Genomic DNA, 16201 nt, shown 5'->3' with positions numbered 1-16201 from the left:
GACATAAGAGACAGGGGTTCGACCTCTGGGTTGGGAAGATCCCCTGGAGGAGGGCATGGCAACTCACTCCAGTATTCTTGCCCAGAGAATCCATGGACAGAGGAGCCTGGTGGACTACATTCTATAGGGTCACAAAGAGTTGGACACAACTGATGCAACTTAGCATAGCATATCATAATTATCGATGCAAATCATTATGTAACTGTAAAGTACCAAATTCCTTAGTTTTATTATCTTATGATAAAGTCTAAAAATAAAGGATAAGTCTACAAATAAGGGAGAAATAAAAAACCTAAAAAAAAGTCCACTTGAATCCCACCACCAATTAACATTTGGTGCCGTTTTACATGTGCCCATATAAATACACTTGGCTCACCCTGAACAGACAGTTTGACTTCCCACTTATTAAGTTATGCTCACATAACAGTAACAGGTAGGGCTTTAAATGTCCCTACCATTGGTAACAATAGATCAGAATTTTCTGGTTACTTCTCTTACAGTCACAGAAGGGAAATGGCAATTTTGAATTGAGATGTCAAGAGCAAGAAATTAGTTATCAAAACCGAATGCAGTTCCTCTTTTTCTCTGCTCTAATTCTAGAAGATTGACTTCAGGCAGGGCCTACCTGGTTCTGCTAAGTACACTCCCTACTAATTAATGTCATTTGTATTTTTAAGGTCAGCACTATCAACAGTACCCGACAAGAAAACGATGATCTTACTAATCAAACAAAGGTAGGGTTTGGAATTCAGTTTTTCAATAAACCAAGTGAGATTGTACTTTACTTAGAGGCTGCCTTGCAATTTTGAGTTTTTTAGTCCCCTGTCAATATTCAGTTGCCAAAAATAGATTAGTAACTAGATGTGGCCTTTTAGAATCTTGAAGGACTGTGGAGACTTGCAGAGGATGCCTTTATGTCTAATTAAAAGAGGAGCAGTCTGTGAAAGTCAGAAGTTGAGTATATGGTCCTGGCCCAGAGGGTTGCCCACACTCTTTTCCACTTTGGGGAGCTAGAGGAAGCAGACTTGCTGTCCTCCAGTGTGTGGGTGCAGGCCAGTGCAGGGGACACTGTCGCCACCACCACTTCGAGGTTTCGCCACATCATCATCCACCTTGGGAGGATTTCCTTCTTGTAGTTCCTGTGATCAACTCACTGTCTAATTCAGTAATTTTTTAGGAGCACATCTGCTGAATAAAAATGAATGTGGCTAGATACCAGCTATACTTATATTGGGTTGGTCAAAAAGCTCGTTCAGGTTTTTCCATTAACATCTTAGAGACCTGAGCGAACTTTTTGGCCAACCAAAATAACAAATATATGCTAACAGTAAAACTGGGAAAAGTCGGTTTTCATTCCAATCCTAAAGAAGGGCAATGCCAAAGAGTGTTCAAACTACCGCACAATTGCACTCACTTCATATGCTGGCAAAGTAATGCTCAAAATCCTCCAAGCTAGACTTCAATAGTACGTGAACCGAGACCTTCCAGATGTTCAAGATGGATTTAGAAAAGGCAGAGGAACCGGAGATCAAATTGCCAATACCTGTTGGATCATACAAAAAGCAAGAGAATTCCAGAAAGACATCTAGTTCTGCTTCATTGACTACACTAAAGCCTTTGACTGTGTGGATCACAACAAACTGTGGAAAATTCTGAAAGAGATGGGAATACCAGACCACCTTACCTGCCTTCTGAGAAACCTGTATGCAGGTCAAGAAGCAACAGTTAGAACCGGACATGGAACAATGGACTGGTTCCAAATTGGGAAAGGAGTACATTAAGGCTGTATATTGTCACCCTGCTTATTTAACTTATATTCAGAGTGCATCATGCGAAATGCCTGGCTGGATGAAGCACAAGCTGGAATCAAGATTGCTGGGAGAAATATCAATAATTTAAGATATGCAGATGACACTACCCTGATGGCAGAAAGTGAAGAGGAACTAAAGACCCTCTTATGAGAGTGAAAGAGGATAGTGAAAAAGCTGGCTTAAAACTCAACATTCAAAAAATGAAGATCATGGCATCCGGCTGTATCACTTCATGGCAAAAAGATGGGGAAACAATAGAAACAGTGACAGATTTTTTTTCTTGGGTTCCAAAATCACTGCAGACAGTGACTGTAACCATGAAATTAAAAGACGCTTGCTCCTTAGAAGAAAATCTATGACAAACCTAGACAGCGTATTAAAAAGCAGAGATATTACTTTGCTGACAAAGGTCTGTATAGTCAAAACTATGGTTTTTCCTGTAGTCATGTTATGGATATGAAAGCTGTACCATAAAGAAGGCTGAACATTGAGGAATTAATGCTTTTGAACTGTGGTGCTGGAGAAGACTCTTGAGAGTCCCTTGGACTGCAAGGAGATCAAACCAGTCAATCCTAAAGGAAATCAATCCTGAATATCCATTAGAAGGACTGATGCTGAAGTTGAAGCTCCAATAGTTAGGCCACCTGAGGCAAAGAGCTGACGCATTGGAAAAGACCCTGATGCTGGGAAAGATGGAAGGCAGGAGGAGAAGGGGACAACACAGGATAAGATGGTTGGATCGTATTGCTGACTCAATGGACATGAGTTTGGGCAGGCTCTGAGAGATGATGGGGGACAGGGAAGTCTGGTGTGCTGCAGTCCATGGGGTCGTGAGGAGTCAGACACAACTGAGCAACTGAAGAACAACAGTAAAATATATGTAAAACAAATAAAACCTCATTGTTCAATTCTATCTATATTCCTTTGCCCAACAAATCTCTGATCCTCATGTTTGGGTCTAAGTCTCAGTCTCTGTCATGAGGGAGATGAGTAGACAGAGAGGCATTGAAGACCCCACAGCACTGAATGGAGGCTTTATCAACCAAGGATTTCAGAAACATGGAGAGAAGAATGTGTGTTAGTCACTCTTGCAACCCCATGACCTGTTGCCTGCCAGGCTCTTCTGTCCATGGGATTCTCCAGGCAAGAATACTGGAGTGGGTTGCTATTCCCTTCTCCAGGGGATCTTCTCCACCCAGGGATCTAAGCTAGATCTCCTGCATTGCAGATTCTTTACTGTCTGAGCCACAAGGGAAACCCAGAGAGAGAAATAGAGAGGGGGTAATTTTCTTATTGATCCCATAACTCTGTGCATATCGACTTTAGGTGTCAGCACACACTAGACAATGATCTTTAGCATTGTCCCCATAGCCCCTTAAACATGTCAGGAGCCACATATAAATGTGAAATCCCCGGGCGTCACGTGGCCCACAGTTTAGTACTGACTCTGTAGTTGTAAAGAGAATGGGCACTTGGGATTTTTAGGCATTGGAGACTGTTGTGAGGATGAGAAAGGGAAGGCATGTCAACCACTGTGCACCCCGCCCCAGCCCCTCACCAACATCCTCCCCCTCATCACAGTCTCTGTGATCCCCAGGGAGACAGTCGGCTTCTACGGCGATCCAAGAGAAGATGGGTTATTACCACCTTGGAGCTGGAAGAGGAAGACCCGGGACCCTTCCCGAAATTTGTGGGTGAGGTAAGGCAGCTGCTCTCGGGAAAGGCCCATCACCCTGTCCAATTCAGCACATCCCTGTTGGCAGGAGGCTAAGACGCCAGGCAGAGAAGTGGTAGGAGGCATGAGTGTCATGGGAGGGGAGGACCCTATGAGATTCTTCCAATAAGGATGGACATTTATGCTGTTTCCAGTTCTTCACTATTACAAACCAAACTGCTGCTGTATTCCTTGTTCCTGCATCTTTCCCTACCTGTTTATTTCTTTAGGACAAATTCCCAAAACTATAATTTAAAACTGCCTTTAAATATTAGCCTAGATATTTGATAGGTATAGTAGTTTACTCTCACCCTGTTTGTTTCCCCTCTCCTTTTTTTTCCCTTCCAGCTGTTCAATAATATGTCTGCTAACATGGAAATAATATATTTAATCAGAGGACCTGGTGTGGATGAATATCCAGAGATTGGTTTGTTTTCTATAGAAGATAATGTGAATGGGAAAATATATGTTCACCGCCCTGTTGATCGAGAGAAAACACCATCTTTTAAGGTACCTAAAATGTGATGCATTCTAAACTTGGGCTTCTCTGGTGGCTTAGACGGGAAAGAATTTGCCTGCAATGCAAGAGACCCTGGTTTGATCCCTGGGTCAGAAAGATCCTCTGGAGAAGGAAATGGCAACCCACTCCAGTATTTTTGCCTGGAGAATTCCATGAACAGAGGAGCCTGGTGGACTATAGTCCATAGGGTCACAAGGAGTCCAACATGACTGAGTGACTAAGCACATAAGCTAGTCTTTACTGCGAAGATTGTGTAGGAGTATTGTATTTGGCAAGCAATCTGTAAGCTGGCTGTGTGCCAGGCTCTGGGAGCTTGACATCTTATAAACTGTGACATGCTTTAGAAATGTGCCTGGGACCTAGAGATTAATTTTGTAATCTCTTCGAGTTCTGGACTTTGGCTTTGTCATAATTTCTGTAATCTGTGAATCGATACAGGTTTATCCTGATATGATCAGGATATTTAAACATATAAAATGTTTATAAAATGGGCTGATTTAGTTTTTGGTGAGTCACAGATGAAATCTATGGAGAGAGGCTACAAATGGACTCCATGGATTGCGTAGTTACCTGATGAAGGAGGAATTACAGCCCTGGCGATGGTTTGTTCCTATGAGTCTACGTATTCTTTATGATTTATCACCCCAGTAATATGGTCTGGGCTTCCCAGGTGGTAAAGGATCCACCTGCCAATGTAGAGGCCTCAGGTGACATGGGTTTGATCCCTAAATTGGGAAGATCCCTGAAGGAGGAAATGGCAACCTGCTCCAGTATTCTTGCCTGGGAAATTCCATGGACAGAGTAGCCTGGCAGGCTATCTATGGGGTCACAAAGAGTCGGACATGACAGAGCAACTGTGCACATACCATGGTCTGCCATGAGGCTGAAATTCAAGTTCAAAATTGCAAAGGAAACTTGAAATAAAAATGCCCACAACGACATGGTAGTATCTTGTGCTACCAGCCAAAGCTTACAGGGCTTCTTAGAAGTCTACAGCCTGTGTTCTGGTTTGAATTCTGCTGGAACCTGGGCTCTGTTCTCGGGCCTGCTTGCCTAAGCATTCCTGCTTCAAGGGGGGAGATGTTTTTAGTATTGGCAAGGAGTAATTTGTGAAGCTTTTCTCCACTGACTTAGAAAATTCATACACATGATAGGCTACATACCCTTAACACATTAGTGGTCTTGGACTCTGTAATTTTTAAACAGGCAGAAATTCTCTGAAACTTCAAAAGGACATGCAAAGATGACAGTCTAGGTCTTCTCTCTCCATATAATCCCTCAAACCCCTCCATAAAGTGTGCAGTTTTTTTAAAAAAAGAAGGAATATAGAAACTTCCCTGATGGTCCAGTGGTTTAGAATTCATCTACCAATGCAGGAAGCCCAGGTTCAATCCCTGGTCCAGGAAGATCCCACATGCCACAGGGCAACTAAGCCTGTGCACCACGAACACAGAGCCCCTGCTATAGAGTATGGGAGCTGGAACTACTGAAGCCTCTGAGCCTACAGCCTGTGCTCTGCAACAAGAGAAGCCTCCACAATGAGGAACCCACATACCACAACTAGAGAAAGCCTGTATGCAGCAGTGAAGACCCAGCCCAGCCAAAAATAAAATAGATAGATAAACAATTAAAATAAGATGGAATATAAAGTCATAAGGGGGACCTTGGGACAGCACTTCTCTATCTTTACTGAACAAACAGGTCACCTAGGAATCTGGCTAAAATGCAGGTTCTATTTCAGTAGGTGGAGCAGGCCTGAGCTCCTGCATCTCTCACAAGCTCCCAGGAGATGCTGCTGCTGGTCCCCAGGCCTCTGCAGGCTGACAGTGGAGGAGTTAGGACACAACAGTTAACAGGCACAAGCTGTGCAAGGATGGAACAAAACACGTAGTGCTTGGGGTGGTTTTATTTTGGTTATTGTTGTTTGATTGCTTTTAACATCTTTAATAATGTACTAAGGCTGGCATTTGGGATCCCTGGGTAGCAAAGGATACTGGGTCAATCCCTGGGTCAGGGAGTAGGGAATGGCAACCCACTCCAGTATTCTTGCCTGGGAAATACCACACACAGAGGAGCCTGGTGGGCTAAAGTCCATGGGGTTGCTAAGAGTTGGATATGACTGAGAATCTGAGCACCATGCTGAATTGGGTTAGGTCTTAGTCTAGTAACCAGCATCCTTGTAAGGGGAGGGAGATTTGGACACAGAGAGAAAAACAGAAAGAAAGAAGAGGAGGCCATGGGAAGCTGGAGACAGAAACTGGAATGATGTGTCTATAGGCCAGGAAACACCAAGGATCGCTGACACCATGGGAAGTAAGAAGAGGGGCCTGGAGTGGACCATTCTGCAGAGCCCCAGGAAGGAACCCACCCTATAGACACCCCAGTTTTGGTGCTGGCCTCCAGAAGCACAGGAGAATACATTTTCGTCGTGAGCACCTAGCTTGATGCAAAAGTCATAGGGGACTAACCCAGGGGGTTAGCTACTAGTTAGCAAGATGTGAGACAGGCTGCTGAGGATTATCAGCCCTGAAGGTGGGACAAGCAGAGTGTCATAGGCACACTACCCAAACCGAGTGCTCTAGCTTAACTACCGGCTTCTCTAAGAATGCTTACTACTGCTTTTTGACTGTCCTTAAGGACAGGATGTTATTAAAAATTCAATAAGTCTAATATATTGGCAAGAAGACAGCTCTAGCGGCACTGCTTTACTCTTGCAGATAGTAAAGGAGACACTGCTGCTGCTGCTGCTAAGTCACTTCAGTTGTGCCCGACTCTGTTCGACGCCATAGACGGCAGCCCACCAGGCTCCCCTGTCCCTGGGATTCTCCAGGCAAGAACACCGGAGTGGGTTGCCATTTCCTTCTCCAATGCATGAAAGTGAAAAGTGAAAGTGAAGTCGCTCAGTCATGTCTGACTCTTAGCGACCCCATGGACTGCAGCCCACCCGGCTCCTCCGTCCATGGAATTTCCCATGGGCAAGAGTACTGGAGTGGGGTGTCATTGCCTTCCCCAAAGGAGACACTAAAGCTGGCTAAAACTTGTGTTCCAAAGGTGACAGGGTGGTGGGAGGAGCTAATTTCTGATTAATCCCATAAAAAACTTACAAGAAAGCAGTAGCAGGGGCTTCCCTGGTGGCTCAGTGGTAAAGAATCTGCCTGCCAATGCAGGAGACCTGGGTTTGGTCCCTGGTCTGGGAAGACTCCACATGCTCCAGAGCAATTAAGCCTCTGCGCCTCAAATACGGAGCTTGGGCTCTAAAGATCTGCAACATAGAAGCCACTGCAATGAGAGGCCAGTGTGCACTGCAACTAGAGAGTTGCCCTCCTCACTGAAACCGAGCTGAAGCCTGCGCAGCAATAAAGACCAAGAACAACCAAAAATAAATAAGTAAAAAAATTTTAAAAAAGAAAGCAGCAGCACGAACTGAGAATTGCTGGAAGATTTAAAACCGAGAGAAGGAAAAAGTCTTTTTTCTGTGTAGAGATCTTTTCTATTTATATCAAAATATGCTCAATTTCATAGGGTACAAGTACATTCAAGAAAGTCACCTTTTTACATTCCTCATAATTATTTGTAGCTCTTTATCCCAACGTAGTTATCTTTACCTACTTCTAAGCTATCCATAGATGTGAGTTTGTATTGTGTGTTTGGCATTTAAGATGTTTCTTTCTATATGCTTGTGTCTAGAATAAAGGATCTTGTACATGTAATTTCATGTAGCTATCACATCAATGCCCTGTGGTATGTTTACCCAACAATCTGAAGGCTGTAACAAAAGTCTGAAAACCCTTTAAAAGTGCGGAGAATATCCATGACATTTCCTTTCCCCATTGTGATTCTGAGTCCCTAGGAATTCTTAGCATCTTGGCAAAAACAAATAGCACTTATGCCTCTCAGGCATCTTTCAGAACTAAAGGTCTCAGATGTAGCTTTAGGATAATAAATGTAACATAGAATAATAAACATAAAACAAACATGTGGCTCTTGTTTTTAAGTGGGAGGATTATAGTTGGCACAGACTTAGAGCCAGAAGTCAGGGTGATTAAGGAGCAGAGCTTTGCCAGCACCGTCATAAATTATGGAGGAGCATGTGGAAACAGTGCTGCAGAAAGCCAGTTAGCTTGCACAGAAATTTAAAAATGTATGCTGGAGTCCCCAAAGCAGACAAGTTCAGGACTAGCAGCCTTGCAGCATCCTTTGTCTCATAGAGGGAGAGGAGAGAGCTGAATGAGAGTGGACATGGGGCCCGGGACAGCATCCTACGATGCTGAGCAGGACCACCATGGTGGCTGTTGATCAGTGAGCAGTGAGTCTGCTGGGAAAAAGGCCTGAGGAGGTACAAACAGAGAAGCAGATCAGGCCATGTGGGCTACGAGGAAAAGTGGAGGGTGGGGCAGATGGCTGCCTGAAGCTCTCAGGGTCCTAAGACAGCTATCTGGTGAAGCAGCCTACTCTGGACTCGGAGGCCGTAGAGGGAAGAGACGAAGCACCAGCTGGTGGCACCGTCAAGTCGACCCCACATCTAACTGCACTTGAATCTGGGCTGCTTTGCCTCCAGGCTCTGAGCCTGTCAGTCATGGACCCTCTCAAATAATTCAGAGCAGGTGGATTTCCCTGGTGGTCCAATGGCTAAGACGCAGTGCTCCCAGTGTAGAGGGCCTGGGTTCAATCCCGGGTCAGGGAACTAGAGCCCACATGCTGCAACTAAGGGTTCATAAAGATCTCCCTTGCCACACGAGGACCCGAGATTGTGTGTGCCCCAACTAAGACTCACTGCAGCCAAATAAATGAATATATTTTTAAAATGTTGCAGAGGAAGAATACAAGGGAGCCTCCCTCCAGGACTTATGAAAGAAGAAAGGAGCTGACTTATGTAAGGGCTCAGCCAGGCCCCGGGCAAGTCCACCCTCCCTGGGCCTCACTGGAGCTTCTTCTCTGGCAATAAACCCCGTACTTATCATCTCTGAGCAGGGCTCAGCATCTGGTCACCAGAGGCCCCTTGAGAGGAGAAACCAGCATTCCCACTGTAAAGGATCATCTGCTTGAGAGCTCCTTGGTACTCCTTCTGACTCTCTGCGGACTCCCCGAAAGCTTTTCACTCTTCAACAAATAAAATCGCCATTTTTCCTAAAGCAATGAGAGATTCAGTAGCAAGTCAGAGTAGACCTACTTTTTATATATATATGATTGCCTATGCCTTATTTTGCAAGCAGGGGCCCTTTTTTAAAATTAATAGATGTTATTTCTTAGAACCACTTTAGGGTTACAGAAAAATAGATAGAATGTACAGAATTCCTATGGGCTTCCCCAGTGACTCAGTGGTAAAGAATCTACCTCTCAGAGATGCGAGTTTGACCCCTAGGTCAGGGAGATCCCCTGGAGGAGGCTATGGCAACCCACTCCAGTATTCTTGCCTGGAGAATGCCATGGACAAAGGACCCTGGCGGGCTATAGTCCATGGGGTCGCAGAGAGTCAGACATGACTGGAGGGACATAGCGCGCGTGCATGCACAGAGTTCCTATATACCTCCTCACTTTCCCACTCATCCCATAGTTTCCTCTGTTATTAATATTTTGCATTACTATAGGACATTTGTTACAATCGATGAACCAATGTCATACATAATCATTAACTGAAGCCCATCGTCTACACGTGGATTCACTCTTTGTGCTGTACATTCTCTGGGTTTTGGGAATGTATAGTGCCATGTACCCACCCTTCTGCCATCGTGGCTTCACTGCCCTAAGTTTCCCTTGTGCTCCATCTATTCATTCCTTCCTCTCCTCGGAGCCCTTGGCAACTACTGATCCTGTTACTGTCTGCATAGTTTTGCTTTTTCCAGAATATCATAGGGTTGGAATGGTACAGTCTGTCACCTGCTCAAGATTGTCTTCTTTCTCTTGGCAATATGCACTGAAGCTTCCTCCATGTCTTTTCACTGCTGAAAAATATTCCATTGTGGAATACTATGGATGTACCGGTCTTTGTTTATCTGTTCACCTGCAGAAGGCCATCTTGATTGCTTCCAAATTTTGATGATTATGAATAAAACTGAACATACATGTTCAGGATGTAACATGATTGTTGGATGGTGTGGTAAGAGTATGTTTAGTTTTGAAAGAAATTGCCAAACTGTCTTCTAAAGTAGCTACACTGTTTGCATTCCCACAAGTAGTGAATGATTCTTTCCTGTTGCTTATCTTACTTTTTAGGTGTAAAGCTAATAAAGGCTTCTTATGGAATTTAAAACTCTATAAGAATTTATTTACTTATTTATGTTAATGGTATAGTCATTAAAAACCTCTCCTCACTCCCAAATTTCTTCTCTGATCTGATTCCACAGAGGTGACCTCCTTGCATCTATGTCCTTGCAAGCATTCGTACTGTCTATTGTCAACATACATAGGCTAGAAATTTATTAAATTTTATGAAAATTAAGGATTCCATTTAAACATTTTGACCTCATACAAGAACAGTAATTTCTCTGCATGAACAGTCTCTAAATCTTCCTGACACGACAGATGCATTTGTGGTACTGGAGAACTGCTCACTCTTCAGGGAGCAGGGTCATTGCTGGATCCCTCTGATGTGGTCTCTGAGACACTTTCTGTTTCTTCTGCCCTAAAGATAAGTGACTGAGACAGTGGTGCCTCGTCCCTTAAATCCTTGCCTTCAAGTTCAGTTCAGTTCAGTTGCTCAGTCGTGTCCGATTCTTTGAGACCCCATGAACTGCAGCACACCAGGCCTTCCTGTCCATTACCAACTCCCAGAGTCCATCCAAACCCATGTTCATTGAGTTGGTGATGCCATCCAACCATCTCATCCTCAGTCGTCCCTTTCTCCTCCTGTCCTCAATCTTTCCCAACATCAGGGTCTTTTCAAATGAATCAGCTCTTCGCATCAGGTGGCCAAAGTATTGGAGTTTCAGCTTCAACATCAGTCCTACCAATGAACACCCAGGACTGATCTCCTTTAGGATGGACTGGTTGGATCTCTTTGCATTCTAAGGGACTCTCAAGAGTCTTCTCCAACACCACAGTTCAAAAGCATCAATTCTTTGGCACTCAGCTTTCTTTATAGTCCAACTCTCACATCCATACATGACCACTGGAAAAACCATAGCCTTGACTAGACGGACCTTTGTTGGCAAAGTAATGTCTCTGCTTTTTAATATGCTATCTAGGTTGGTCATAACTTTCCTTCCAAGGAGTAAGCATCTTTTAATTTCATGGCTGAAATCACCGTCTGCAGTGATTTTGGAGCCCCCAAAAATAAAGTCAGTCACTGTTTCCACGTTTCCCCATCTATTTGCCATGAAGTGGTGGGACCGGATGCCATGATCCTAGTTTTCTGAATGTTGAGCTTTAAGCCAACTTTTTCACTCTCCTCTTTCACTTTTATCAAGAGGCTCTTTAGTTCCTCTTCACTTTCTGCCATAAGGGTCGTGTCATCTGCATATCTGAGGTTATTGATATTTCTCCCGGCAATCTTGATTCCAGCTTATGCTTCTTCCAGACCAGCGTTTCTCATGATGTACTCTGCACAGAAGTTAAATAAGCAGAGTGACAATATATAGCCTTGATGTAACCCTTTTTCTATTTGGAACCACTCTGTTGTTGTTGCCTTCAAGAGTTGGCACCAATTGCCTCATTGGTGCTGAGGCAATCTCATGGACCACCCTCCTGAATGAACCATTTGAGGAAGATGCTCTCTAAATGTCCTCAGGAGTGGACTTAAAAACGTTGCTTTTGTTTATATGTTTTTATATTTAATATTTTGTGTGTCCTTACAGCTTCACATGGGGCTTCCCAGGTGGTGCTAGTGGTAAAGAACCTGCTTGCCAATGCATGAGATGCAAGAGATGTGGGTTTGATCTCTGGTTCAGGAAGATCCCCTGGAGTAGGATACGGCAACCTACTCCAGTATTCTTGCCTGATGAATCCCATGGACAGATGAGCCTGGTGGGCTACAGCCCATAGGGTCACAGAGAGTCAGACTTGACTGAAGGACTTAGCACGCATGCACGCACAACTTTACATAATCATTTGCAAAAAAAATATGGCAACAACAGGGTGTAATTGGCTTTCAAGGAGACAGAAGGACCCAAGGATTCCCACTGGCACCTCAGCTTTCTTTGCACACATGCATGTATGCACGCATGCATGCACACCAATTTTAGCATCTGCTCAGAGCAGAATGATGGGAGGAGCTCTGCAGCGAGGGTCGTGTAAAAACACTTGTCCTCTCAAGATGCTTCCATTCACTTACATCTTCAGCAGTTCCAGAGAATGCCCTTTCCAGCAAGCAATCATTAATCAGTGCTGGGATGGGTACTGTTATTTTAAAAAAACAGAATCAAGGCTCTTGTGGTTCAGGCTGCCTTTTGTTGGTTTCCACATATAACAGCTGTTTTGTGTAAGTGAGTGATGATGCAGTTCCTGAATCTCTTACAGATGTGATTTGGCTGAGGCAGAATGATGGACCTGGCCCATGAGCTTTCTGCTTTTGACAGTGATTCTGTTATGGGGCACAAATCAGGGACATACACAAGACCTTGTGAGATCATGAGCCCTCAGATCAATGACGCCTTCGCCATGTTTGTTCCTTTGTCAGTGGCAAATGTGTGGCTTATTTTCTTTCTACCTTTCATTCCATAAATACTTCTCCAATCTGATTCACTGTGAGTTGAGTTTTGCAAGACTCTGAAGTCTCCAGGAATGCTACCAAAGCAGAAACTTTTACATCACCACACTGTCAAAAAGACTTCCGGTTACTTCTTCACACCCAAGCCTTTGATGTGAAGAATAAAAGAACCACACGTTTATTTCACTAAACATTTTGTGTAAGCAGAATATAATTCAGGCAAAAGTGTCTTGGTAACATGATTTCAACAGGGAATTTGAGACCTAGAAGTTATAGCACAGGCAAATCTCAAAAATCCCTATTGCCAAACACAAAAATGGTTGCATGTCTGTAAACAATCATTTTGAAAGCTTTTAGTGAGCTGCTAGCTTCTACAGAATCAAAGCGTGAAGAGAAAATCTGAGTTTGATATTTGAATGATGAGAGGAAAATGCATTTCGATTTGTTGTGTTTTAATTGCTATTCAGTTCAAAATATTTTCTGATTTCCATTGTGATTTCTTCTTTTATCTGTACATTATTTAGAAATGCTTTGCTTAACTTCCAAACACTTGGGGTTGTAAATTATCTTTCTTAATGATTTCTAGCTTATTATACTCTACGTGTTTATGTGTGTGTGTGCGTGTGTGTGTGTGTTTAGTTGCTCACTCGTGTTGGACTCTTTGAGACCCTTTGGATGGTAGCCCACCAGGCTCCTCTGTCCATGGGATCTTTCAGGCAGGAATGCTGGAGTGGGCTGCCGTGTCCTCCTCCAGGGGCTCTTCCCAACCCAGGGATTGAAGCTTCATCTCCTGTGTCTCCTGCATTGCAGGCAGATTCTTTACCCACTGAGCCATCAAGGAAGCCCATAGCTGTCCTGGTTTATTTATTTATTGGTTGTGGGGCTTGCGGGGATCTCAGTTCCCTGACCAAAGATTGAACTTGGGCCCACGGCAGTGAAAGCACTAAGTCCTAAGCACTAGAGCTGCAGGGAATCCCTAGTCCTAGTTGCTTTTAAATGTTCCCTCTCCCTAAAGCTTAAGTACTTTCTCTCTGCAACGTTTCACCAGTATTCAATAGTATGCTTACTTTTCATTACAAGACATATAGTATATAGGAACTGAGGCTCATAACAACTTGCCTATGTTGATACAGGTGGAGAAATTGAGATTTGAACCTACTATTAATAGTAATAATGAATGAAGTATTTTTTCAAATCAGCTCATTGATCTGTCCTACAAACACTTGTTGAGTGCCCAGTCTATGCTCAGTCCCTGGGGTCACAGGGTGAATGAGAGCCTGTGACCCCTGCCTTCAGGAACTTTCAGTCTATGGAGGACACCGATGCAGGATACACAGTATTACTGACTGGGATGGGATTCATGCCACCAAATCAATGGTTCTGCAACAGTAATATGGTTTCTCTGCTTCTTAGGTTTATTTTGATGTTGCCAATCGCTTAACAGGACACATCGTGGATAAATCCTTGATTATCAACATAAGGATCAAGGATGTGAATGATCATGCTCCTGAGTTCCCTGAGAAGGAATTTAACATCAGTGTGAAGGAGGACCACGCTGCAGGTGTGCAAGGTGGGGCTGGGGGGGTGGTCCTTGTCTTCTCTGTGCCGTGAAGGTTTTCCAGCTTCTGTAGTGATAGGGCGCCTCAGTCCTACTTGTCTTTAGGGAGGCCTCTCACTGTTCACATCCCAAAGGTCACAGGCCCTGGATGAGAGCAAAATGCCATGAGGTCTCCACGCTTCATTTTGTATCAGCAGCAAAATGATGTGGAAATTGTCAGTTGGAAGAGCTAATCTGTAAATATCAACCTAAAATAAATGAATGGAGGAAGAAGCAGCAGAGGTGGGTGGTGGGATCCTGCATATCCCTGAGAAGTTATCTGTAAACATCTGTAAAATGGCAGCAAGACGGCATCTAAAATTCCTGAGCTAGGATTCTGTGAGTCTTGAAACCTGAAGCATCCTCATTAATATGAGCATCTATTTGAATAACAAAAAGCATTATTTATTTTGCAAAACAGTCTCGAGCAAATTTGGAAAATTCCAAGAAACAAAAAGACTAAAATAGGAAGCATCTTTAATGCTACCAATTAGAGATAAGTACTGTTAATATTCTCGTTTATATTCTTTCAATATTTTTCTTTGCATTTTACATATGTGTGTGTGTATACACACATGGCACGTTACATTTATATGTGTGTATATATTCACAGATTTATACACATAATTACAAATGTATATTTGTATATCTATTTTTTTTTTCATTTTTATCATAGTACAAAATGTATATGTGTTTATATTACATATATATAAATATATGACCTGAAGAAGGACATGGCCACCCATTCCAGGATTCTTGCCTGGGGAATCCCAAGGACAGAAGCCTGGTGGACTATGGTTCAAGGGGTCACAAAGAGTTGAACACAACTGAGTGACTAACACATACACACAAATATATGAGCACATCTTTTCATGTGTGCATATTTAGAGTTTTCTCTTTAAAATGCAATTTTACTGTTTATAACCTAACAGTATTCTCCTAGAGCATCTTGTGTGTCGTATTTTATTTTATGGATGTGCTTTAAGATTTTTAACCAATCTTCTTTGGTTGCACATTTACATCTCATTGTCACATTTTGTTATTTTTACAAAACATGCTTCAGTGAACATATCTGAGCTAGAAGCGTGTGCCATTCAAGCATTGCCTACTTAGCACAAATTCAGACAGGTAGAATTGCTGCTCCAAACCACGCACACAACTTTCGTGTTGCAATTTATCCACAGCCCAGCAGCATATGACAGGGCTTAGTGTACTGTTCATCTCTAGTTACCAAGTGCTTGAACATGTGATAACTTTCCTGGCCATTTCTAGTTCCCTTGTCAGTTGCTCGTTTCTTTTCTTTGTCCACTTCTGTTAGCATCATTGTCATTTTTTCTTCTTGACTTCAACCTCCTCCTTTGACATTAAGAATGTCTATGTCTCTGTCTGCCAACATGTATTCCAAATATATTTTCCTGGTTTATCATTTCCTTCCTTTTATTTATAGTTTTTTTTTTTTTTTTTTTGCCACACACTTAAAAATTGATCTATTGATTTTATCCTTTAAGCCTCTGTATTTGCAATCATGATTAGTAAGTCCTTCTTGACCTTATGACGATTTAAATATCCCTCTTCACTTTGTCTAGTATGTCTATAGCTTGACCTTTATATTTACATACTCAGTCCATTCTGGTGTAAGCCCCAGTGCCATTCAGCAAAGAATCATTCTTCTACTGGTTGGATAGGCTGCTGTTGGCCAATGGTAACAATTTAAAAAATTCTTTCCAGGTCAACCTGTTTTTCAGATGTCAGCAGTGGATCTGGATCAAGAAAATACTCCAAACTCTCAAGTGCTTTACTTCCTTGTTTCTCAAACACCAGTACTGAGAGAGAGTGGTTTCCGGATTGACCGTGTTAGTGGAGAAGTGCGACTGTCAGGATGCTTAGATTATGAGGTTATGTGCACTTTATTGCT

General features: G+C 43.0%; 1 protein-coding gene across 1 annotated transcript in view; it reads left to right on the top strand.

Moving 5' to 3' along the window:
- Nucleotides 1-16201, top strand: part of CDH26 (cadherin 26) — a 46640-nt gene that overhangs the window by 8380 nt on the left and 22059 nt on the right. The window contains exons 2-6 of the mRNA XM_055544531.1: nucleotides 678-734; nucleotides 3409-3510; nucleotides 3874-4035; nucleotides 14103-14250; nucleotides 16015-16181. Coding sequence (XP_055400506.1) covers nucleotides 678-734; nucleotides 3409-3510; nucleotides 3874-4035; nucleotides 14103-14250; nucleotides 16015-16181 — 636 coding nt within the window. The remainder of the gene's footprint in view (nucleotides 1-677; nucleotides 735-3408; nucleotides 3511-3873; nucleotides 4036-14102; nucleotides 14251-16014; nucleotides 16182-16201) is intronic.

The sequence above is a fragment of the Bubalus kerabau genome, chromosome 13 (assembly GCF_029407905.1).
Source record: "Bubalus kerabau isolate K-KA32 ecotype Philippines breed swamp buffalo chromosome 13, PCC_UOA_SB_1v2, whole genome shotgun sequence".
Lineage (NCBI taxonomy): Eukaryota > Metazoa > Chordata > Mammalia > Artiodactyla > Bovidae > Bubalus > Bubalus kerabau.
Note: the sequence above shows the minus strand (reverse complement) of the source record. Positions and strands in the feature narration are given on the sequence as shown.